At 39.5% G+C, this 26,580-nt stretch overlaps 2 protein-coding genes and 1 long non-coding RNA gene across 4 annotated transcripts in view; 2 read left to right on the top strand and 1 right to left on the bottom strand.

The window, feature by feature from the left end:
• pkn3 (protein kinase N3) overlaps positions 1-15,476 on the bottom strand; it is a 35,525-nt gene extending 20,049 nt beyond the window's left edge. For both annotated transcript variants that reach the window (XM_005449440.4, XM_005449441.4), the window contains exons 1-10: positions 15,198-15,476; positions 11,881-12,157; positions 10,443-10,612; positions 9,574-9,697; positions 8,613-8,764; positions 7,682-7,901; positions 7,338-7,496; positions 6,156-6,265; positions 1,039-1,182; positions 776-851 (exon numbers count right to left, since the gene is read on the bottom strand). In XM_005449440.4, coding sequence (XP_005449497.1) covers positions 776-851; positions 1,039-1,182; positions 6,156-6,265; positions 7,338-7,496; positions 7,682-7,901; positions 8,613-8,764; positions 9,574-9,697; positions 10,443-10,612; positions 11,881-12,157; positions 15,198-15,218 — 1,453 coding nt within the window. In that variant the 5' untranslated portion in view covers positions 15,219-15,476. The remainder of the gene's footprint in view (positions 1-775; positions 852-1,038; positions 1,183-6,155; positions 6,266-7,337; positions 7,497-7,681; positions 7,902-8,612; positions 8,765-9,573; positions 9,698-10,442; positions 10,613-11,880; positions 12,158-15,197) is intronic.
• A 3,092-nt stretch (positions 15,477-18,568) lies between these two features.
• setb (SET nuclear proto-oncogene b) lies at positions 18,569-25,559 on the top strand. Its single transcript, XM_003439462.5, has 8 exons — positions 18,569-18,812; positions 20,871-20,928; positions 21,022-21,164; positions 21,344-21,447; positions 21,524-21,637; positions 21,827-21,997; positions 22,881-23,015; positions 24,631-25,559. The coding sequence occupies exons 1-8, from the start codon at positions 18,743-18,745 to the stop codon at positions 24,649-24,651; spliced, it is 816 nt and encodes a 271-aa protein (XP_003439510.1). The 5' UTR covers positions 18,569-18,742; the 3' UTR covers positions 24,652-25,559.
• Positions 18,819-19,578, top strand: LOC109202753 (uncharacterized). The gene is made up of 2 exons (XR_002062672.1): positions 18,819-19,277; positions 19,376-19,578. It is a non-coding gene; the product is annotated as an uncharacterized LOC109202753 (long non-coding RNA).
• Positions 25,560-26,580: the final 1,021 nt, after the last annotated feature.

The raw sequence follows: 26,580 nt of genomic DNA, 5'->3' as shown, positions 1-26,580 counted from the left end.
GAAAGTGATTAACACCCACCGCTGCTATTTAACTGACCAGATCAAAATGCCAGAAGTTTATGTGAGTTGATGCAATACTCTGATTTAAAAAAAAGTGTTCCTTCTTGAACAGTCTTTTTTCTGGAAATACAATACCTGTAACCATATTCTCTAAACATCTGCTTAGTAATATTTAGAAATTTTTGGTACCAGGGGGTTTCTGGTTTGTTGTGTGCACATAAAACAGCTTGGCTACAAAACCTACAGATCAGCTGATATCAAAGCACACATAATGATCAGCTGATATATCATTGTATGTCCATCCCCAGTAGGGCATGCTATAAAAGCCACTTAACCTGTCCATCATTGGACATCTGCCAGCTGCTCTTATTGTAGTGACATTTTGCACAGACACACCAGGAGCAACATTTTATGTCTATCTGTCAAATTGAAGAGTAGGTGAAGTAGATTATAGCAATTCTAAGTAAGAAAGATTGTGAAAGCATCCACGAATTGTTTCTGAGGTTCTAGATTTAAAACAGTGCTGAGAGAAATGAGCAGTCACAAAATAAGTATCCTTACTGTGGACATAATGAAGTTTCATTTTGCATTATTATGTAATTACTGTCAGTATGAAAAGGATGAGATAAAGGTTTAGCATCAAAGCAATAAACAGAAAATGATCAGATTTTCCATTCAAGAACTGCCTGATAACAACTGAAACAGTCAAGGATAAATCGACATTTATCAACAAATCTAAAAACAAATTTGAAAAAATATTAATAATTGGTGCCACCTTTTTCTTTAGGGAAAATTCGCTTCTGCCTCTGGAGCTTGAAGGGACGCTCAATGACAGGATTTATAAATGTCACCTGGAAAAGAACAGAGAAAGCGATCGGGATACAGATACAGAATTTATACTATACATATGTTTAACCATTGGATACCCCTCTGAAATGACATAACCTAAGCTTGTGGCTATGTCCATCTTTTATGTACAGTCTATGCATGCCACAGAGGTAAATAAACAGTTTGAAGACTAGATATGAACAGGAGAACCTCAATGAAGAGAACGCCCTGTGGCTCCAGCTGGAGACACATGCCATGTCGCTGGTTATCAAGGAAGTCTTCCAGCCGCAAGAACTTCACTCCACTTAATGCTCGCCAGTCTCTCCAGTACACAGCAATTTCCAGCTCCCTGGACTAGAACAACACACAGAAACATGCACACGTATGTTCACACACATGGATTACAATTCAGATATTTTCATCATTTCATATTTAATTTGCCCAGATTTTTGTTTCTGAATTATTACATTTGGTGTGAGGGATGTTCAGTTTTCAAAATAGCTACAAACAGATTTCACGCACTGTCATTCTTAGTCTTTACCATTTACAATTTATTAAACTTAAAAAAAACTTGAATTTTGAGAGAAACAGACAGACAGATTTGGTGGTCAACTAACATTTGGAAAAAGTTCAAATGTAAGGTAATAAGATATTTTACTTTAGGACCCGACAGGTAGAAAAAAAAATTGGTGAACTTCATGAGTTCAAGATAAAATAGAACAATAAAAAAACAACTTCACTCAAACAACTATGGTCAAGTGATAATTTATTATACATACCTACATTTAAAAATTATTTTTTTAATTATGAGGTTTTTCTATTAGTCATCTACACCAATCAGCCACAACACAAAACCCTTCTGCCTAACATTGTGTGGGTAACGCCAGAATACACAGCTACATAGTCCTACAGGCAATGCTCAATGGCTAGTGGATCTAAGAGCACACCACAGCAACCTGAACATGGTCCAGTAACTACCACAGTGGCAGAAATTCAACAAAGGGTTTCCAGTATGAAGAGCTGGACAGCACCAGCCCCCGACATGGTTCATGCCTACTGGCTGAAGAAGCTGACTGCACTGCATGAGCATCTGGCAGTACAAATGAAACAGCTGCTAGTCGATGAGAGACACCCAGAATGGCTTACTGAAGGCCGGACAATCCTGATCCCCAAGGACCCCCAGAAGAGACCAGTCCCATTCAAATACCAGCCAATAACCTGACAGAAGATGTCTTGTCCCCAGTGGTGTTTTGCATAAGCCTGAACCCCGTCAGTGAGATCATCGACTAGATTACCTACAGATACCAACTACAGAACGGAGCAATTGTCAGCCACCTACCCTACATGGATGACATCAAGCTGTATGCCAAGAGTGAATGAGACATCGATTCACTGATCCACACCACCAGCATCTCCAGCAAGGACATGTCGTTCAGATTGGAGAAGTGTAGTCGGATGGTAACAAAGAATGGGAAGGTAGTCAGAACTGAGGGTATCGAACTACCAGAAGGCAACATTGCCGACATTGAGAACAACTACAAGTACCTGGTAATCCCACAGGCAAATCCGAACCACGAAGAGGCCACTAGGAAAGCTGCAACAACAACACAGAGGGTCAGGCAAGCGCTGAGGAGTCAGCTGAATGGTAAGAATAAGATCCATGCTACCAACACCTACGCCCTGCCCGTGATCAGGTACCCTGCTGGGATAATAAGCTGCCCAAAGGAAGAGATGGAAGGCACTAACATCAAGACGAGGAAGCTCCTGACCATGCACCCCAAGTACAGCACCCTGAAACTGTATGATAATCGAAAGGAAGGAGGTCGGGGACTGGTGAGTGTCAGCACCACAGCCCAGGATGAGATAACAAACATCCACAAGTTCATCAGCAAAAAGATGGCCACGACTGACTAACTCAGGCAGCAGAAACGCAAGAAAGAGGAGCAAGAGGAGGAACCATCATGGAAGGACAGGCCCCTGCATGGTATATACCACTGGAAGATACAGGAAGTGGCTGACATCCCGAAATCTTACCAGTGGCTGGACAACACTGAATTGAAAGACAGCATGGAGGCACTAATCATGACAGCACAGGAACAAGCTCTAAGTACAAGATCCATAGAAGCTGGGGTCTATCACACCAGGCAAGACCCCAGGTGCAGGCTGTGTAAAGTTAACCCTGAGACAATCCAGCACAAATGGAATGCCATAACTAAGTGGCTGGCAGAGTATACAGAAACATCTGTGCAGAGTATAGCCTGGAAGTCCCGAGGTCAAAATGGGAGACGCACCGGTCGAGAATGACCAAGCTAAGATCCTGTGGGACTTCCAGATACAGACGGACAAAATAGTGATGGCTACCCAGCTGGACATGGTAGTGGTGGACAAGCAGAGGAAGACAGCCGTAGTGACAGATGTAACGAGCAACATCAGGAAGAAGGAACACGAGAAGCTTGAGAAGTACCAAGGGCTCGGAGAAGAGCTCGAGAAAATGTGAAAGGTGAAGGTGACACGGTCCCAGTGGTAATCGGAGCACTAGGTGCGGTGACTCCCAAACTAGGTAAGTGGCTCCAGCAGATCCCAGGAACAAAATCCGAGATCTCTGTCCAGAAGAGCGCAGTCCTAGGAACAGGAAAGATATCCCACGGGACCCTCAAACTCCCAGGCCTCTGGTAGAGGACCCGAGCTTGAAGGAATAAAAGACCGCCCGCAGGGGCAAGAGGGAAATTTTTTACAAGAGGACTCTGACATGGCTGACTATCTTGTGTTTTGTTAGACACAAAATCAGCATGATTTCAGGTCTGAGTCAGTTCGGAATCTGACCTCACAATATGACTCTGGGTGGAATAAGTATTTACTTACAAGGGTACCTAGACCCGGGGCTTAGAGTACGCTTGGGGAGTGTGATTGTGTGTACAGCGTCTCTTTATGTCTGTCTCCACGTTGGGTGAGTGTTGAGAGCATGAGGGTGGGAATAGATGTTTGTATCTGTGTGTGCCTGTTTGTCTCTGTCTATATGTCAGGTTGGGTATCAGACCCCACCTCTCTGGGGACATCTCAGGCCCTCCAAGGTTTGGAGGCCCATCTCCCCCCACCACTTCCCCTGCCGGTGGCAGACGCCCTCAGACATCGGTGCATTGGTGGTTCTTTGTGTCCGGGGGTGGGCGCCCAGGTACCCACCGGCTCACTCCTTGGCGGCTGCTTATCAGGGCATGGAGCCTGGGGCTCGCTCGGGCCACTTCGGGGATGGGGTGCCCTCGGCCTCTCGGCCCGGGGCTCGGTCACTCAGGCACAGCTGGCTGCCGGCGGAGCTCACGGGCACGTCACTGCAACCCCCCTGGCTTCTGCTCCGCGGCTGCTGAGTGACCCCTCATCTGGGACTCTCCTCAGCTCTTTCTGGGTTAGTGGCACGGCTGCCCCTCTGTTGGTCTTCCTTGGTCTCTTGTGTTCTGGGGGCCTCTGGATGTCTGGAGTTTTGATCTCCTCCATACCTGCTTCATGCCCTGGAGGTCGGGGCAGTGGCCCCCCACACCCTCTAGCAGATCATTACATGAAGGAACCTTTTAAAAACAAGCGCATTCATGCTCACAGGTGTACACACGGGTGATCACACACACAAACTACACCCTTTTGGGCTCCTACCTCAAAGCACACTGTGCGCTGTTGATCTCACGTGCTGCACCATAATGTTTAATATTTAGTATTTACTGTCATATTCCCATATATCATTGTGATCTTGTTTATTACTCTCGTCTTCTTCTGCTTGCTTTCTTTTTTCTTTCTCAACAGGTGATCCAGGTGATCGATATGTATTTTTTTGTCTGCTTATTCTGTTGGTTTTTGTTTTTTGCCCTTTTTCCCCGTCCCTCTTCTCAGGTTTTTTTTTTTCTTTCCCTCTTTCTTTCTCCCCTTTCTTTCCACCAGTCAAGTCTGTCCCGTATTCAGCAAGTGAAAATAAAATAAACAATAAAAGGTGAATCAGATGGACCATTACGGCAAGGCTGGGATGGTCCATTTGGTAAAGTAAATCCGTTGGGCATCTCTCTTCGCCTTTAGACAATAATTCTGATGGCAAAAGAACCAAACGGGACAGGTTAAAAAAAAAAACAAAACAAAAAAAAAAAAAAAAAACGGAATAAGTATTTACGCAAGTAACAGAAAATCTTTTTCGTTTCTTCTGACTACTAGATAATACATCTGAACAGGAACTTTTTAAATTACAATTTTATACTAGTTCCACACAATCAAGAGGATATGCCCTTGCAAAAAATTTTGATCTCTACAGCTCTTTCTTTAAAGCACTCTGTGGTTTGGTACGATCACGTCAATCTCAAAAAGTGACTTCCAGATAAACCTTTCTTAAGTAGGTTCGGATGCGTACAAGTAGCTAATCCAGTACGGAGAGGTTATACTTTATCTCTGACCGCAAAGGAAAACAGTGTGTGACTTCTTGTCCTAACATTACTTTACAGTTACTTTTACACATTTCTGCTTATAAAATGATTTTTATGTAGGAAATTTGACTCTTCAAAAGGACACATTTTTTTTACAGAATGACAGTTGCAAGAAAAATACAGTGAGTTGAATTATCAGGATTTTTACATTGATTCACTAAACAAAAATTGGCTTTATATAAATAAATAAGCAGTTCTACTTTTCATATTGGATACACTCACCTTTTATAATAAAATAAATACAGAAACACTGGAAACAAAAGGTTCAAACTTTCTTTATAGAGAAAGAATGGGCAAAAAAAAAAAAATTGTTAGCATCTAACAACTACTTTTTTTTTTTTTTTTACTATTTTTCATGTTATTCCAAGTTTGTAATGTAGTCTCTGTCAATCAGAACAAAGATGGTTTAAAGGGAGCTAAAACTAAATTTGATGAGAATAAATATCGATTATGTTGATAAGCGACATGATGGAAGGCTACTCCAGCAGTCGCTAAGAAGAAAAGAAGTGAACTGTGGAGTTGGAGAAGAATAAGCCCATGCTGTGAATCTGAGGATAAAAGATTCTTCTTTCCTTCACCAAGCTGAGATCCCATGCTGTCTGTGAACAAGATTTTTTTTTTTTTTCATAAAACAAAGAAAACTAGCAAGCCAAATCCCCTGAAATTGGTGAAGAGATAGAGAATGGGCAAAGACACAATCAACTGAATTTTGGTGCAGCTGCAAATCACTTTCTTTAAAGCTGCGTTGTGCTTGACAGAGGATAACCTATTTGCATGCACGTGTAGTCTGAAACCTAACTAATTTAACGCTGTCATAATATATTAGTGATAATTTGAAATGATCCTTAAAGCAAGTACATGGGAGCCACTGACCCGTTCTAGTTCAATGCTGAAGCTCTGGCCCCAGGCCTCTTTGCCCAGCTGTCTCCACTGTGTGCGCCCCACTACTCTGTTGTCAACCTTCAGCACTGCACTTATCTCCGCTGAAACACAAAGAAAACAGATGCAGATGCAGTCAGAAAACTAATCAAAACAGTTACCATAAATTCGGCGCTTACTACATTTCTTAGACCTAATGTCATAAAAACAGGAAAACAAGCATTTTAGAAATCTTTCAAAATGTATATGGAGAAACATCTACCTCAGTAAGAAATACACTCATGTTATCAAGTCTTCAAAGTTTAACAAACCACCGAAGAATGTCTCCTCGAGGAACTAGGAAATGTAAATAATTTAGATCATGGTCATGAGGACCAGGATTAAAACTACTTTTAGTATGAATTATGTTACCCACGGAAATGCTCCTAAACTTCAGTAACTCTTGGGTGGGCTCTGCATCTGATCCAAACATTTCTGACTGGCTGGAAGCTGACTGAAATTAAAATGGTGAAAAGATTTGGCCATGTCTACAGAGCTTGTAAAATACTTTTGCTTATTTTCAGTCCTGTAATTTTGGTGAAAAAACCTTGTGCCTGTCTGTATTTTTGTGTATCCTTCAGGTGTTTTGAAACTGTGTTGCTGCTTTTGTTCATCTCTTTTTTTCTTTTGAAGGGCAGTAAATCACCACCAACTGTAGCATATCACGCTTACAGTTGGTACAGCACTGTGTCATAACAATACTCATAATAGCTACCTAATGGACAGGAGCAGTTTGTTTTGTGTACAGTCCATCCATTCATTCTCTTCCACTTAATCCAGCCCCTCCCAGTTACCATGGGGTGACAGGCGGGAAACACCCTAGACAGGTTGCAAGCCTGTCGTAGGGCTAACACAGAGAGATAGACATCTAGATCCAGATAACCAACAGTCTGAAGGAACCTTTAAGTTACTGGGACAAAATATCTAATGGAATCTAATGGAAATGTAGCTAATACTCAGCTACAACTTCAGGTTTGTGTTGAAATACAAAAATGTTTGTCTTATCAGTTTCACCATTTCTGAAACCAATTACTTGTTAGTTTAAGTGTCCATTACTGGATTTTTGCATTTTATGACACAAAGAAAAACAAAAGGTCTAAAAAAAAAAAATAAAAAAAAATTGGAGAGTTGACTTACAGGAAATGTCTTCAGCCTTGGCACTGCGTCCGGTTCGTACCTTCAGAGACTTCATATCTGAGATGCTCCCAGAGGTGGTTGAGACACTGGTCACACAACTACGGCCCGGAACTGACTCCAACAGATCCTGGCAACCCATCAAACATACCTCCAAACGACCTAAGGAAAAGCGTTTCAGTCATTAGTTCTTACTCGGTATAACATTATTGAAAATTCAATGGAAAGCTGCTTCAGGTAAAAAAAATAATTAAAAAAAATTTTTTTTAAATGTTGTTATGAAAGGTTATTTAATAAAATGACGATCAAAATTTTGCTTTTAAAAGAGACTAGCAGACTTAAACAACCTGTTAGACTGGCTGGTTTGAAGAAGGATGAAGATGAGGAAGAGGCTGGAGCCTGGGAGTGTTTCTTTGGAGTGCCGTAAGAAGGTGAGGTGCCTACCATTAAAGCCTCTTTAATGGTAGCATGTGTGGGATGATCATGAGCCAGCTCACATAAACGTCTCTCCAACGAGAGACGCAACAAATCCACCTTTTGAGATGACTCCTGCATTCGCGCCTGGGCCTGAAGGATACACAAAAATTTTATTTATATATCACCAAATCACAACAACAGTTGTCTCAAGGTGCTTTATATTGCACTAATACAGAAATGCAATCTGTGATGCAACAATATTAATAATTATGTCGCAATTAATTCCAAACGTATGGAGTTCATAAAATTATATCTCAATCTGTATGCATGTAATCAGATTTATAATTATGCACTGAAATTGGGAAATGTGTATTGTAATGTGCTCACTATGCAAAAATATCATAAAAACTTAAGCTGTACATAGACATTGACTGTAAATGTGAATACGATTTGCAAAACCAGTAATACCCAAATGTTTTGGTTCACTTAAAAACTACTAAACAAAAGTAGTTTTTTTAATCTAACATGAAACTGACCTATAGCACCTCTCTACTCAATTTGAGCACTCAAAGCAAAGCAAAGTGCATTTAACAAACATTCACACACATACACATTCATGAATGCATCAGAGGCAATCCAGGCTTTAGTATCTAGGAGCCAGGGATTGACTGTGATTGGTAGATCACCTGCTCTACCACTCAAGCCACAGCAGTTGTGCACCGCATATTGTGGAATATATTGTGAAGGTCACGTTGAACTCAATTCTAGTTCAAACATGTTCATTCTAATTATTTATAGCCATCGTGTTCTTGTTGTAGCTGTTAGGTTGGTGAAAGCGAAGACATTCCAGCTGGTACCCACTTCTGCAAGTATTCGGCGGTCCTGGACTTTATGCCCGCTCAGTTGCTTCACCACATTTTTGGCTCCTTCTGCTACAGCTGATTCAATCTTCATGTGATGAATTAATTCAGCAACTCGCAGCTCCACAGGACTGATCATCTCCATAGAGTGACCTGAGTGCAGATGAACAAAACAGTCACCACCACCACCAGTAATCACCACTGTACTAAAATTAGTAAAATATCAATTATTGCATTTCATGAGAAACAATCGTGTGCATATTGCGTGCATTATAAATTATTTCCTATTGAAGCCATTTAGAGTCCCAGATTTTAAGTCCTATGGGAGTGTCCCCAAGAGGGTCATGGACCTCCCATTGATCCTCTGCCTAATCACACGAGCCAAGGTCTGAAAATGGGTGTGGTTCACAATCAGCCAAGGTTTCAGGTGAACTCATTGTGAGGCCTAGCCCCACCTTATCATGTGATTTACTGAGATCAAATGACCCAGGATGTGAGTGGGCAATAAGGCATCTGGGAAGGGATCTCAAAACTGGATTAAAGATGGCAGACAGTTGGTGTCGTAAGCACCGCCCTCTGTTCAAAGAGGGTCGTTCACAGTGGACATAGATGGCTTCTGTCACTCCTCTCAAACCATCTGTCTTCTCTGTCCAAAATGTGAACACTGGCATCTTTGAAATAATGACCTTTAATCCTTTAGATGCAGATGAACAGCTGAGTCTTGTCCTGTTGAGGTGGCTCTTCTATGTTGTGAGATGCGTTTATGAAGTGGCTGTTTGGTCTCTCCAATGTAGAGGTCTGAGCATTCCTCACTACACTGCACCACATACACTACGTTGTTAATTTTGTGTTTGGGAGTTTTGTCTTTGGGATGAACCAGTGTGTGGCTGGGTCTGGAACCCTAACCCTAACTTAAAGAAGTCCCAGACAAGAACAGTACGTGTGTGAGTGATAAGATTTACCATATTTGCCATCCTCCTCTCCATCTCTGGCTTGACTGACTTTAACAATCTGCATGCGCAGCAGCTCTATTTTAGTACGACTGTCCTGCAACATCTGCTGGGCTGCAGAGAGCATCTTTCTGTCCTGGAAAATAAAACGAACAATTACAGACCAACACAGAACGTCCGATCAAGAGAAAGAAAGTAACTTAAAAGTCTTGACAAATAACAAATCACACACACAGACACACACACACACACACACACACACACACACACACACACACACTGTATAGGGGAAGTTTACTGTGTATTCAGGAAAGCTTAGAACTGTGATATATGTTAGGCACCCTATTTGATCTGTCATTTTGATTTACCTCAGACGGTATAATGTTCTCTGTCCAGTTCATACAAGAAACTAAGTCATTCCAAAAGGTTTTACACATGGTGCTTAACAGTATTAGTTCCATCTTTGCCTTCCATAGACTGATAATTAGTCTGGTCTATGCCCAGGCTGTCCATTCCCCTTCTCTAATATGTCAAAATGTCTGCATAAGAATGCCTTACTTTAAACTTTAAATGTATAAAAGTTTTAAATTTGAAGTAACATTTCTAAATGACTTCATAAAGAGTAGTCATAAAGAAAGGCAGAACCTTGTTAACAAAAATACAAACTATTCTGCACAGTGAGAAATTCTAATTCATTAAGGCATCTGGCAAAGTGCTATGAGTCCAATCCTCTGCTTAATAATGTATTCAATTACTGTAAAAGTTTTACATGGAACAGCAGTTTACCACATGAGCCACTCAGAGAGACTGTAAACAGGGTTCTGTAATCGTGAGGTTTTGTGTGTTGTGTTATGCATAAATTAGGTCATGTTGTGTAATACCTTAAATGAACCATTAGTGTAGGTCTGGATCATGTTCTCAGCACCCTGTTTGACCTTGGTCTCCATGGTAAGTTGTTTCTTCAGTGTTCTGACTCGACTGTCCAGTGGTGATGTGACCTCTTCCCACTGACATGTCTCTCCTGACAGATTTTCTTCTTCCTCTAAGTGACCTGCATGGAAAAAACAAAACATACAGGCTGTATAAAGGGTTAGGATCCAAATAAGATAAATATTAGATGGATATCAGCTTCAGATCAAGTGATTTATCTCTGTATAGTATGGTGGCCTTGGAAAAGTGGTGACAAATACAGCATAAAACACAGCATCCCTGACGTGTCCTGTCTGGGGGGCCTATATACACTGCTTAGAATTTTTCTGATTGAATGATATTGGGATTTTCCTTAGTTTATGACATTATGTAAAGAAACCATCTTCTTACATAAAAAGAAGGGCGATGAATCAAGTTTTCAATCTGCAGTCCCCATGGAGGCAGCCAGGGGCAGATGGAAAGGTTTCTAAACACTGATGCACTCTGTGGGTAGCAGTGCAGCCCAGCTGACATCCACTCTGTGCGCTTTTTTGTAGTTCAACCATTTTTACATATAACAGCTTGTGTGTGCTGCAGTGCCCTTTACTGTCATCACTGATGCATTTTTATTGAATTCAATTTTATTTATATAGCATCAAATCACATCAACAGCTGCTTCAAGGCGCTTTCTATTGTAAGGTCAAGGTCCTACAACAAGAGATTGTCTGAAGTGTTACAAAATCGTGCATTTCTTTCCCTCCCTCTCACCAACAATTTATACCTCATGTTTTCTGTCACCATGTGAATATCTGATAACAGGACTGTACTGCTGCTTTATTTATTTTTAGCCAGTATATTAAAGATTAACCTTAATCAAAACCTGGAGGTTTAGGGCAAAGTGCATAAATATAAAATATAGTTTTCATAATATAAGTCTTTAGGTTTTCAACTAAAGTCCTAATTATTTGTATAAAAAGTTTTATGTGAATCAGTTTATATAGGAAAATGTTGGAGTGTGACTCAAAGACGATGGTAGCTTTTATCCATTCTGCATTGTGGTCTGATAAAACCCCAAGGTTTTTATACTGGCTTCAATGGAAAACAGGATCCAGCTCTCGTAACCTCAAAAAGGGTGAAAACTAGCATAGAGTTAGATACTGACAATGTAAACAGTTTGACTCCCTTTTTGTTCTCTCTAATTTACATCCATAACACCAGTCAGCAACAGTCAAACCTATGTTAAGAAACTGGATCTGGGTTTGTATTGGAATCCTGCTGACCTTGTTCTAGCCCCCCTTTTTTAAGGTCTTGTCTTCTGTTTGTTAAATGCAACAGAACCTGTGAAACAAATGGACTTGTACTCTTACTGGTTTTCCTCCTTCTACATGAAGGAGAAAAAGATTTTGTTACCTATGGCACTGTCTTTCTGTGTGGCCATAGACCTTGCGTTGAGTTCCTGCAGTTCCCAGTGCAACTTCTCCAGCTTGCGGGTCGAGGCCTTAAGTTGGCCCTCCACATCAGCTGCACTCTTGCGGTTGGTGACTGCCCGTCGCAGCCTCTCGGCTGCCTCCTTGATCTTCAGCTCCCGCTGGATCTGCTGCCGGAGTATTGATCGAGCAGCTTCTAAACGCTGCTGAAACTCTGGGTCAAGAATATCCCATTGTTCCAGATTCTTCAGATTCCCGTTCTGTAAGACAATAACACAGTTTCAGTCTCTTATCGGTGTGACAATTAATTAAGGATATTCAATCCTAAATGTATGATGTGAACATGCCAATGTCTCCTATTTTAGGTTTTCCCTTCTTAGGAATCGGTTGTCTTTCTCAATTACTTCCTTTAAACTGAATTATGTGTACATAACAAGTGATTTGGGGAAGCAAATGTGACAGTAGGTATTAAGTGTTTGAATGTTCAGATGCAACTCAAACATAAGCTGGGCTGCTATGTTGTTTTTAGAAGGAAGAGACATTCTTCTTCGTTCTTCTTCAGATTTTGGTATTGGAAAGACTTCATACAACTTCTTTTTTTAAATACTACAATATTGTTACTGACCTGATGCCTATTTAGTTTGTAGCAAGTTTTCAAGGAAGTCTATCATCATCATCATCGTCGTCATTATTATACAACTTTTTCAGTCTTTTGTTACCACGGTCCTAACTTTCTTTCACACCTGTTGTTGGCAAAAGTTATCAAATTCAGGCTATTGCATTTCCATTTTATCTAGCATGTGAACTTTGGGTATTGTGATTGTAGCTAATTCTAGCAGAAAGAAAAGCACAGCGACACAGGCCAATGCTACTGAGAAGAACTTGGAAAACAATCAGCAGTACAAAAACGAACAATTAGAAGATGCAATTACACCAAACTATATAATGTAATTTCATCTGAATCAGTGAAATTAGTTTAAAATGACCTGGTTAGCGCAGCCAAAGTGAAATGAAAATCATCACCTGGCAAAACAGAAAAAAACTGATGAGGCTGTTAACCAAAAGCATCGATTTACCAACACTGCATCAACAACAGCTAATGACACAATGACGCCCTCTTGTGGGCAAAAACTAGTGAGCCTTACTAAAGACAAATCTTTTCATTCCAATCTCCCATTTTTAGTTTCAGGATACATTTATACCTCTATGAAAACATGAAATCCCTTCTATTGCTTTGTTCAAACAATGGCAAAACATTTGATCTAAAATAAGTGCCAAGGTAGTGAAATAACAGTTTCAGTCAACCACACTAATGCATAAACATCTGTACTGGACACTAGGCCATATTATTTGCCAAATATTATAAATGGTTCATAGGGCACAAGGACCACAAATACTGTCCAAGGTCAAGTTCAGTGACGAATTAGCAGAGATGAAATCTAGCAAAGTAAATGCTATCAGCCAAAACTGACTGTGTGAGCACACCTGCTAATCAGCGAGGGCACACAACAAACTTTAAGCCTTAACAGTATCCTGGTGGATGAGAGCTACTTTTCGCTAATTCCTTATTCACAAGGGGTCACCACAATGGGAATCAGAATAAATGTCAAATGTCATTCCTGATGTAAGGAATTTTTGTTAAGTGTACAAGGGAATTTTTTAAACCAACTTCCTCACATATAAAAACAGGAATTAAAAATATTAAAAAATATATATATATATATTTTTAAATTACCCTCGTACTAGGGGGGAAACTATCCAGAGGCCAACATTGTTTGGACTAAACTGTTAACATGCTTTTTAATGTTGTTCACATGGAGTTTACATGAATCTGCTGCCTTTTGGACCCAGCCTTAATTCACCACTAGAGAACTTGCAGTTTTTGACACAGAGTACATGGTCCATCCAAGCACATAATGTCCTAATAGGCCAAACAGCACTCCCAGTAAACCAATGAAAGCCTGTATGTACTATGTGAAATAATCTGGAGGGAATGGGCTTTCATTAATCTTTACTGCTATTTAACTTCTAATTCAACATATGTGTGCCAAAGAGAAAAACAAACAAAATCATTTCTATCATAAACTACCTTACCTACAAAGAGACTGTCTCAAATTATACATTTTTCTTCTACAGCTATCCATGTATACAACAATGTGTTTGTTCAGAAATAGTACACACTACCCCAATATTTTCTGTATGGAGTGATGCACATCTGTCCTGCATTGGTAGGGACGAATTATTACGTCTGAGTTAGACACACAAGTAAAGATATGTAAAATAATGCAATTTGTTTGATCATTAGCCTCTGTGATGCTACTGATCAAACAAATTGTGATCAGGACAACTGGAAAGATTTAAGCTGAAAAACTGACACAGCATTTTAAGTTGATTACATAAGTACAGGGTTCAGTGAATGGCCCTCTAAGTCAGCATGGCCTTCTGAAAAGATATTCTGGACACTTTTTTAAACGTAAATTTAATTTAAATGGTCACAATGAAATAAAAAGTTTATGTTTTTCCAGGAAGTTCTATTTCTTTTTTGTTAGAATCCTTACAGTGTCTCTGCCTATATCATAGCCAGTGATAACAAAGCCCAGAAAAGTTAAAATATGAAACAAATTCTCAAACAACACCCAGCGTAATTATAATCCGATAATAACTACTTGATCATTACTCATTCTTCCAGCTGTAGAAAGTCGCAAAAAAAGCTGAGGATGACTGTCCTTTGTGTTAGGCATTACCAGTCTATTAAGCTCTATGGCATTTTGCTCGTGAACAGACACACCTTCTGTCAATCAAAACAAAAAGAACTTTTCAATGTCCCAGGCGATGTGTTGGGCTTTAAAGATAAAGTAACGCACAATAAAGGGTTTTATATTAACTAGGCTAACGAATGGCTAAATCGTTTAATGCTGTTAAAATAAGTCTCAATGGACGCAATAAAAAAAGAAAGAAAGAAAATCCAAGCTGAAGCTTGGCAAACTATGCCTTAGCCAAAACAACAAGCTCGAAGAAGTTCAGACAGCTCTGGTGCTGTGGTCTTTTTTGTGTGGTACCGGCTCGTTTTTTGCTGCTTATGTTGAAGCATTTGTGCGATAACTACCCAGCCTGAGGTATTAGCTAACTTACTGAGGAGAAGCAAACAAGACAAACAGGAAAATCCAGTGAACCTGTTAAGCACTGAAGCAATTACCGTCGGCTACAGGTAGTATTAACTATCTTTAACCCTGGTACTCTTGCCTCCGTGATCACTGAACTAAGTGTGAAGAATGAAAAAAGCGGTGGTCTCAGCGTTACCTTTAGCGGTAAACCTGACATGATGGCTGTCAGGTCAGTCGTGGACACGGTTTGTCCGTTTCTGGCCGCCAACGCTCTTCTTCGGGTCAGAAAGTAGATGAAATGGCTCAGGTAGGGCTGACACGACTATTCTAAGTAATTTCACATCGGCATGTGAAATTCAGCGCCTGCTGAATCTGCTCACAGACTACCCAGCCACTTCTCCGTGCCGCACATCACAGAAACAAATCTGAGTAGAAGTTTGAATTGAGTTAAACGGAGACTCCTGGAGAACCTGACGTCACGGGACGGCGGCCGGATTGGTTGGCGGTCAGTAATGACCGTGACACTGCAAGAACCAATCACATTTAATTATTCAGTCGCCTGCTGAGGTAGGCTTAGGACGCGTTCACGTAGCCACCTTGCGAAACCTCTTGCAAAACCCAGTTTACAGGTAGGTATGTATACAGGTGTAATGGAAATAGTATAGTTAACTCCATATTTGTTGAATTTTAGATTTCACTATACAAAACAATGAGACAGCGACTTCTCTGTAGATTCAAGCAAATGAATAAATGTATTTAAATTGTTTTATTTTATGCATTTAATTTATTTAACAGCACTGTAATAGCTGAGCTTTACTCAGGTGATTTTCTACCTACAGTGTATGAATGCTGCAGTTTGCTCAACCCTAAGGTGCCACACTTCAATTTGCAAATAATGAAAGAATTAAAAAGGGCAATATAACTCATCTGTAGGTAGTTTTAAAAATATTTAATTTCTTTTAGAAATATTTAATTTATAAAACTATTTTTTTAAATTTTCCCTTCTCTTTCTGCATTCAGCATTATGTATGCATTATGTAAATACACAGCCATACACACAGCAATACACAGCCATACAAACGCCAATATACAGCACAGAAACATACAACCGTACAAGATAGACCGACAAACATTTAATGAACATTTAACACGCCACCAGTTAGTTTAAACATGACCACACTGAGGTTTGTCACATGGGATGTACGTGGAGTTAGTTCCAGGGATAAGTGGCTTAAAATTACTAACTGGTTAAATGACTTACAGGCAGACATTGCCCTTCTATAGGAGATTCATACTGTATGAACAAAACATCTGTAAACACACTGTCAGGGTTCTCTGTGTGGCAGGCAAGGGTGGGACCCAAAAGCAGGACTCGCAGACCTTAAATGGCAGAGAAACAACCGGAAGAAAAGAGGCGTAGCCATATTAATTAACAAAAAAATACATAAAATTCACAATGCTATTACAGATCCAAAAGGTAGATTTATAATACTTTATTTATGTATTGAAAATATGGATCTGTGTATCACTAGTATATATGGGCCAAATGTTGATGAACCCTCCCTTTTTCATAACTTCTCTATATTTTCAGATCACTCTAACAACACGTTTATAATAGAAGGATACTTCAACCTGGTATTTAATGCAGAAATTGACAGGTTCAGTACAGCAGTGAGTCAAAGGAACTGGCAGTCTACACACATTCTCAAACAATACATGTGTGATTTAGGTCTTTGCAATGTTTGCCGTTCACATCGCCCCACTCTCAGGGACTACACCTTCTTTTCATCAGTACACCACTCACAATCTCACTTTTTAGTTAGAAGCTCCATTATGAAGGATATCACAGACACTCAGATTCATCCTCTCACTATCAATGATCATGCACTGGTGTCTATTTCTCACACAGAAAAGAATCATACCACCAATCAGAAGCTGGAGATTTAATACATCATTACCTAAAGAACAAGACTTTATTAATTATTTCAAAAAGAAGTGGGCAATGTATTTATATAATAATGACCTGCAAGGAATATCACCATGTGTTCTATGGGAAGCAGGGAAGCTGATAATGCAGGGCAAAATATCTTTCAGTTCACATAAGAAAAAGAAGGGGAAAATGCTTGTATTCAAATTAGAACAGAAAATTAATTAATATAATCAATTATTGCTCGATCATTTCTTTAGATGCAGAGAATGCATTTGATCAAGTAAACTGGAATTTTACAGTTCTACTTACATTTGGATTTGGTTCATTCTTCTTAGACTGGATCAAAACACTGCACAGCTCTCCAAATGCTTGTGTTAGGACGAATGTTCTTACTACACATAGTTTCAACCTACAGAGGGGCACCAGGCAGAGCTGCCAGCTTTCTCCTTCATTTTTTGTTAATTTTATCAAGCCACTAGCAGCAGCAATCCAACAAAATGTAGATATCAAAAGAGTTCAAACCATAAGCCTATATGCTGATCATGTATTACTTTTCCTTAGGAAATCACAAACTTTGCTTATAAAGGCAATTTACTTATAACTAAGTTCTGGTCCATATCACACTATTCAATTAGCTGAGTAAATAAACAGTTTTGTCTCTGAATTGTAATTTTCAACACAACACAACACAACTACCACTCCACTACAGACAGGTAAGATTTGATGTGGAGGTATCAATTTTTCCGTCAGGCTCTCAGACCTATGGTTAAATCATATTCCTATGCTAAAAACAGGAGATGATAGTCTCACACGTTGGAGTATTTTACCTGTATCACTCTTGGGAAGAGTTGTCGCCATTAAAATGATGATTCTGCCTAAAATAAACTATTAATTTTCACTGATCTCTAATAGACCCTCTCTCACTTGGTTTAAATCACTAGACTCCAACATTTTGAAATTTTTATGGAAAAATAAACTATCATGGACAATCAGCCTGTGTATGTGTGTGTGTGTGTGTGTGCGTGAATGGCTGGGCCTGGGTCTGAGGGCTTGCTGAGCCTTGGCCCCTGTGGCATATGGTCATGGAGGGAGGGGGTTTTCCCTCTCTACTGCTCCCCGCTGGATGCTGCTCCCCTCCCTGAAGTAAGGGTACTTGTTGGTTCCAGGGCACATTCTGGTGTGGCTGTTGACCCTTCCCTTTTTTGTTCCTGTCTGTCTTACTATACTACACATAATGTAATAACAAAAATACAAATGAATAAATAAACAGATAAAAGAAACACATGGACAAAAGGAGCCTAGAGAGAATTTGTAGAATTGATCTTGCTGTGTGTGTGTGTGTGTGTGTGTGTGTGTGTGTGTGTGTGTGTGTGTCTGTGTGTGTGTGTGTGTGAGAGAGAGAGAGAGAAATAATTATGTTTTCCAGAAAAAAAACAAATGCTGGCTTTGTTGTTGTTGTTGTTTTTTTGTAAAAACAAAAAATTATATTATAGAGTAGTCGTGAAAATTCGTACTAAAAGAAAAGGTGGTTTACAGGGTACTAGAGGCTTGACTTCTTTGTACAAGCTGTCGCTTTAAGTTGTAGTGTCGGACTCCAACCAGTCGGAGGCAGTAGAGCACCACAGATATGTTTAGCTACGGTGAGTCGCAGAGAGAAACGAGCGTGCAAAGCTGCGCTCAGTCCTCCTCCTTATCGTGTACTGTGAGACACGCACTCTGTCCAAGGTGGAAGTAACTTTTGTCCTGTAGAGAAGAGTTTTGAACCGCCTTGGATATACGTCTGGTCGAAAGAGTCACAACAAACGATAACCATGTCGGCCTCATCGGCAAAAGTCAGTAGGAAGGAGAATTCAAATCACGACGGAGCGGACGAGACCTCTGGTAACGTTAAGGAATGGCGCTTATCCTGTACAACGCCATTTTCATTTGTTTATCGTGATTTTGTTATTCTCAGCTCAGTGTTGTGTGTGGTTTGGTCCGCGTGATTGCGGATGAAAAGCTAAATTAACATTTTCCTGCAGATACACGTCAGGGTAGAATGTTGCTGTGGAGCGCTTTTCAGTAACGTAGCATGCTAGGCAGCGTGAGCGGGTGCTAGCTGTTAGCTTAAATTAGCTGCCAGCGTTAGTTGATGAGCGTGTTGGAGGCCAGTGTCTACTTTGCGTTTAGCGGGATGTGTGGTTATTGTTCTCGGTTTGAGAAGTTTGCCCGTGGAGTAGTAGTGATGGAACTGCACGCCCCTGTACATTTCCGTACACGCGTTTGTTGCTGGAGCTTCTTAAACGGCCTCATTGTTAGCAAGTGCAGAAGTCTTTCCCAGAGAGGCCGAGCAGCGATAACGGAAAGGTTAGCTGCTGCGGGGTAACGTTCACGGGAGCCCGTCTTTTGAGATCGTGTCTGTGTATATGGTAAAGTGGCGCTTCTGTACTTGGTCATTTAAACAGGATTGGAAATGGGGAATTTGGGCAGTATATGTGTGGAGCACGCGGAGGGATGCTTGGTGGACTGGGTGGCGTGTTGTTATCAGAGGGGAGCAGACAGCGGAGACGTCGCTAAGCCTCGCATTCAAACCAGGCCGCCTTTAGCAGTAACAGGAAGCGCCTGAACTGCAGGAGGCACAGGGTCTGTCTGCCATGGACCATCATCAGTATGTTCAACATCCAGTCAACATAGCACTTTTAAAATGTCTAAATACGCTGATCATGTTCAGGCTGTTTGAAGCCTGGTTTCTTGATAGTATTTCACTTTTTCGAAATAATTATATACAATGCGTTTTATTTATATAATGATATGATGTGCTAAGCTGGTTCATGTCTCTATGAATTGAAGTTCTGAACCGATCAAAGTTGCAGTTTGGCCGAAGTTGAAACTTCACATGTCTGTTTATTTTGTTTCTGTGTAGCATCCGGTTTGTACGAGGGAAGCAAAAACAAACGACAACAAAAAAACACCTACTTGTCTAACTATATTTGTCTAAAAGTAAATAGCATTTTATCAGCATATAGTTGATTTGACACGGCAGACTACCAGGCTCTATTTGTAAATATTAGGAATGCATCAATGCAGACATGCTCCCAGTTACCTTCCGTTCAGTTGGTACTTACCCATGTAGGTGGCTGATATGTACGTGCTGTTTCCTGAAGTTCAAAAATAATTTGAAGTGCTCTAAAACTTTTTTTTTTATAATGAAAGTCTCTTTGCTTCTAAGAAAAAGTGTGTTGGCTGTCAGCCAAGTTATTATTTAAAAAGAAAAAAAATTCATTATTAACAGCAGTATGAATCTTCTCTAAATTTGGTTTTAGTTGCCACTGGTAGCCAATGAAGGTTTCGCCAAAGCCGATTTTAGTTGAAAAAAAAAAATGCAGGTCTGGCAGCAGGTGCTTCATGAGTGCATCATTACTAGGTTTGAACCCCAGTAGAGCCCTTCTGTGAGTTTTCGCTATGTTTGTCCACTTTTTTCTTTCTTTCTCCCAACACTGAAATCCATGCTCAGTTACTGCTGTCTATCTTGAAGCAACTCACAAGAATTTCTCAAAGCCGATAGTTGTATGTCCTGGGTTGATAAAGATGAATAAAAGCAAATCAATGTTATTTTCTGTCATGACATATATTGAGATATTCTTATTTGTTTCATGGCAGTTTTTCCCGAATATTACCTAAATTAGTTAATTCCTTAGGCCAAAAGGATTAGAGGCTAACCTTGTACATTTTTGCTATTTCTAAGTCTATGAAACCAAAATTAAATCAAATGCTGCGGTGTGCACAGTCCAGTGAAAATATTAATATATAATTCACATTTATGGTGTAACATGACTTTTGTGTGTATTGTTATTTTTGTCTGCTTTTTAACGAATGCAGCTCCAGCTTTCTTAGATTATTTTGTGAAGCTTTTTACATTTCAAAATCCTTAATTTAAAAAACATTTCTTTGTTCTTTCAGAAAAAGAGCAGCAGGAAGCAATTGAGCACATTGATGAAGTACAGAATGAAATTGACAGGTGAGTTTGAATCTTCTGTATCAGTACTGGGAAGAAACTTGCATGCAGAAAACTGTTTTATTGATCACATTTTTGTCTTTGTCTCTCCATCAGACTGAATGAACAGGCTAGTGAAGAAATTTTAAAAGTAGAGCAGAAGTACAATAAATTACGCCAGCCATTCTTTCAGAAGCGATCAGAAATCATAGCCAAAATCCCCAACTTCTGGGTCACAACGTTCGTCAACCATCCACAAGGTAATTTAATGAAATGATCTGATTATTGCTGCTGTGTTTATGGTGACTCTTAACTGTCAAGAGTGTAAGAGAAACCACCATCAGGGACTAAAATTTAATCAGTTATGATAAATTATTATTAAGTATTTTTAAATGTTCACATAAAGAAATGGGATCTAACAGCATAACCTGATCTCCAGTTTCAGCTCTTCTGGGAGAGGAGGACGAGGAAGCACTTCATTACTTGTCAAGGGTGGAGGTCACGGAGTTTGAGGACATAAAGTCTGGATATAGAATAGATTTTGTGAGTTGTCAGGTTCACGTAATATTCATAGATTGTAACTGGCTATATTCTTATCGGAATGTTTTCTTTCCTGAAGTATTTTGATGAGAATCCATACTTCGAGAACAAAGCCCTCTCCAAAGAGTTTAATGTAAACGAGAGCGGCGACCCGGTTTCCAAATCATCTGAAATCAAATGGAAAGCTGGAAAGGTTGGTTTGCTTCTTTTTTTTCTTCTTGTTTTTTTTTTTTAATATTAGATTTGTATGTGTTTTGTTTTTTTCTTTATAAATTCCATTCTTTTTATATGTACTACTGTACAATATGGTCATAATGATTTCCCCAAAGTTGCCCTTTGATTATGTTCATCAAAAAAACGTTGTCATCTTTTGGCTCATCAGGACCTGACAAAACGTACGGGTCAGACGCCAAACAAAGCTGGGAAGAAAAGGCAGCATGAGGAACCAGAGAGCTTCTTCACCTGGTTTACTGACCACTCGGATGCAGGGGCTGATGAGCTGGGAGAAGTGATCAAGGATGACATTTGGCCAAACCCACTGCAGTACTACCTGGTAAGATTAGCGCTCTTCACTTGGTTTCTTCTACACAGGCTGTTTTTATGCTCGTGCCCCTTGTGTCGGAGGTGTCTGGTGACGATTTTCACGTCACATCCTTTGTTGCCTTGCCCGGTTGTATACATCTTGAGTTTTGTACTTGGCGCGTTGCATCACAGCTGTCGCAGCTGGGTTGAAGATGCAAGCCTATGATCATATCTGTTTTTACTGCCATTTTAATGAGAATCATGCACAGAAGCTCAGACATACTGACACCAGAGGGAGATGTTATAACGGTTTAAAAACTCAACTTTGTGGAAAGAACTTGACAACACTCGACAAAGTCTTGGCTTCCAGTCTGAGTGGTGTAACCTATTGTTTCCTTTTAATTGGCCTGAAAGACCTGTTGGCGTTGATGGAGTAGGACAGTTTTTGGGGTTTGGACCATCAATGAACAATCTCCACTCATCTACATCATACTCGTAGTTTAACCTTCAGCATCAGCACAATGAACAAAAGTCATCATCATCATTTCAAAGAGTGGAATTTCGCAATGCCTATGAAATTCAGATTTAGTTCCAGGAGCGTGGAGGTTTTTGTTTTTGTTTGTTTTTTTGTTTTTCACTGAGTCTAGACCCAAGCAACACAGCTGCTTTCGCTGGCAGATCCAGATCTCATACTGACCCGTTTAACTCTGGCTGAGTGAGTGAGCCAGTAAAAACAGGAAGTGCTTTTTTGTCTGAGTGAGGTGCGTTGTTGTTGTTGAGTTAAGGTAACTGATAGATGGTTTAGTTTTGGAATTATATCCAGAAATATTTAGTAAATAATAGTAGTAGCCAAAGTGAATCTTTGGCTGAATCCGAAGTAACAATGTGTTCAACCTTTCTCTTATGTTCCCAAGGTCCCAGACATGGAGGATGAGGAAGGTGATGGCGATGACGATGATGAAGAAGAAGAGGGACTGGAAGATATTGATGAAGGGGAGGAAGAGGAGGGTGAAGATGAAGATGAGGACGGTGATGGGGAAGATGGAGAGGTGAGGAAAGGGGTTCAGTGGGTCCTTAGGACTTTTTTATGAAGTTGCTCATATATGGCCTCATTAACTCTAGTCTGGGTATTGAATGTTTTTGACAATTAAATTTTATGCTTTGCCAAACTACAAAATACAATCCACATGAAACCAGCAACACTAATGCAGACGGTTTAGTCCAGTTCAGAGCACATACAGTTGTAAAGTTTCTAAACATTTTAATGATTTCACCTCATCACTTCATTTTATCGGTTATCCAAAAACATTACCGTAAAGAAGCCTGTTACAAAAGTGAATCAAATCCGCCTAAAATGAAGATGTAAGTTGGCTGTGCTGAGAAAGATGGTGTTAGAACCACACAGATCCAGCTAAAAAAAATTTAAAAAGTGTTTCCTTTTAATAAATACACAAACAAACCCCAATCTGATGACACACTGATTCTCAGAGGTCATTTAAAACAGATAAAAGTGAGCATGTTGTTAGTAGTATTTATTTTTTGTTGTAATTTTAGCCTGACTGTTTGGAACAACTCTGCTTAATAAATTGTGTTAGCATGTTAGTAATTCTACTGCATGTGAAGGCAGCGCATTCATCAGGTTGTAATTTCATTTTTTTTGTATTGCTGAAAATTGATATAATGGTGTCATTTAATAATCTGGCAGTTTCATGGTATTATTAGTATTTCTGAATAAATGGCCTTTTGTGGCTCATTCCTCTGTAAAGTGCATCTAAAATTACAAAAATAAAATTTTAATGTCAAAAAGAAATAAACATAAATAAAAAAACTAAACTAAACCAGCACAGTCAGTAATTTCATAGTTAACAAAGTTGCATCGTTACAGTGCTATTGTAGTATTGCTGTGGTATCATTGCTTTCTCAGAGCTTTAGTGTTTTAGCATGATATTAGTGTTAAAATAAAACGTAATACTGTAATTGCGGTGTCATGGCTGTAGTATTGCAGTTCTTATATCCCAATAGGCTGAGTGATATAACTGCACATTTACAGTGTTGGTAATGCAGTATTACAGAGTTACATTAGTATTATATTATTACATTGGTAGAAATTTAGTATTACAGTGATATTGTACTGTTATGGTGGTATTATTGCAGTATTATCATGGTAGCAATTGACACATGCGTTATTAATAGTAGTAGTTAGTATAACATGAGTAGTCACATCGTAGTGTAGTTATTGTGGACCAGTAAGTCTTATGATATAGAGACATATGTATATGTCAGGCTATTTTAAACTAGTAATTGTTGTGGTACTATTATATTGGTCTTATTGCAGGATTACAGTGATATTGTAGCTTTACCTGGTACTGTTCAAGTGTTGCTACAATATTATTGTATTGTTGTGATTGTATTATTCCAGTATTTTGGTGGCATGACTGTAGTATTTTAATTGTTATCGTAGTATAGGATCAGGTGGTTTGTGTGACATTCCTTGTCTTCCGTGTTTGTGGAGTTAATTAAACTATCAGACCTGTAGCAAGTGATGTAAAAGCTGCTGCTGTAGTTGGAAGCTGCTTGTAATTAGCACATGTCAGTGCTAATCAAACTGCTGTGGTGAAGTGTTTGAATAATTGTGTTGTAATACTTTTGTTATTCTTCTTCCAGGATGACGGCGAAGATGATTAAAGGTTTCGGTCAACACCTTTTCTCCATCCTCGCTCCGTGATCTCTCTTCAACTCATGGGAGCAAATTTCTTTTTTTGTTTGTTTGTTTTTTTGGGGGGGAGGGGGAGGGGTCTGTGTGTTGTCACCCTGTCCGTCCTCTTCCTCTGCAGCCACAGCCTGTAGATAAGGTCTGAGGACCAGCTCCATATACAGCGGGTCTGCAGAGGGGTGGAGGTGCAGGTGTCAGTGGCTCTCTGGATTTTTCACCTGTCATTATTTCTCTACATCTCCCAAAGACATGCAAAAGAATAAAAAAAAATTTGTAGCATTCTGCACGTCATCCTATGTAGATTTAAACTCCATACAATAACAATTTGTATGTACAATAAAATGACAGTTTCTGTTGAAGTTGTGAGTTCAATAAAAATAAGCCATGGTGCAGTGATAACTTAATCATAGCATCCTTAGCCTATATATACATATATATATATATATATACACACACATGCACGCACACATACATATAACATACACACATATCAGTACACACATATGTATGTATGTGTGTATATGTGTATATATACATGTACACGTATGTATATGTATACATATATGTGTATATATACATATATGTGTGTGTGTATACATATGTGTATGTGTTTATTATTATATATTCAGTGGTGGGGGTACTGAGGCTTATTAGAAGCTGCATTTTCCTTTGTGACTTATTGTATTAATGAACTGATTAAAAGCACCAGCTTGTTCCTTTGAACTGTTGTAAATGTTTTGGGATATCCATGTATCTTGGTAGGCCAGTTAATTGTACACAGTTTAATGGGGGAGGGTATGGTTGGGGAGGGGGACTTTGACACCAACTCTGGACTTCTGTTAAATAAAGTTTCATTGTCTTGTTTTTCAGGCATCCACAACAAAGTTGTGATGTACATTTTCTCATACATATATATATATATATATATATATATATATATATATATATATATATATATATATATATAATTATATAATATTACACTAAAACTCAGAGTTCTAGGTTAGTGTAACACGTTCAGATGGGAGAGAAAAGGCTGTTATGTGGAGTCCTCTGGAGTCTGCAGCTTTTCTCCTGTACTGCTGGAAACCTGTTCCCATTAAATTAAGTGTACTAGTCACTTTGTTACAATAAATAAATGTATACATGATGTTTGGAGTAGTTTGATCACATTTAGCCAGTTCAGCTAACATAACCAATCTCACAACATCTAATTTTCTCATGTGCTCACACACGTGAGCTAGTGCTATTAGGCCTGTCCAACGACTTTACACCCTACCACTATCTGAGTGATCGTCCTTTCCAGGGATGGTAATGCTAGAATTGATTGGTTTCATGTTCATCTTGAACATCTGTAGCAGGTTAGGTCTACAGCATATGTTACTGTGGTGGTGTACCTCATCATACTGGGAAAAATTATCTGAATATTACTTCCAGAAATATTTGTCCAGAAAAGTTAGAATGTCACTTTTATAATTACAACTGGGAGCAGCTTCTGTTCAGGTTCTGGCTGGCTGACTCTAGTGACTCCAAGCCACTTTAAGAAAAGCCTCTTGCAATTTCTTACATGAGAAATATTGGAAGCTACTAGCTCTTCAATGTGACCTTTACCCTCACTGTTTATGACTTTGCTGCTAGTGGATGTTAAAATAAATTATTTGGGCTGCCTCAGGTTTGAAAACAGTTTTGCACATGTTCATTTAAATTTCAGTTTGGTCACTTTAACAAACTACCATTTGTCTGCAATCAAAAAGTGTATTTAGTGAACCCAGCAGAGTTGTAGCATAGCAAAGTCAAGTTTACTTCTTAGTTGTTTGGATCACTCATAGTGGGTGGCAGTAAGCATAGTCATCTCAGCAGAAGGTGAAGGAATTTCTAGAGTTTGGATGCCCTCCCTGTTC

Source organism: Oreochromis niloticus, linkage group LG7 (genome assembly GCF_001858045.2).
Source record: "Oreochromis niloticus isolate F11D_XX linkage group LG7, O_niloticus_UMD_NMBU, whole genome shotgun sequence".
Taxonomy (NCBI): domain Eukaryota; kingdom Metazoa; phylum Chordata; class Actinopteri; order Cichliformes; family Cichlidae; genus Oreochromis; species Oreochromis niloticus.
The sequence above is the reverse complement of the archived record's forward strand: the minus strand, read 5'-3'. Positions and strand labels throughout refer to the sequence as shown.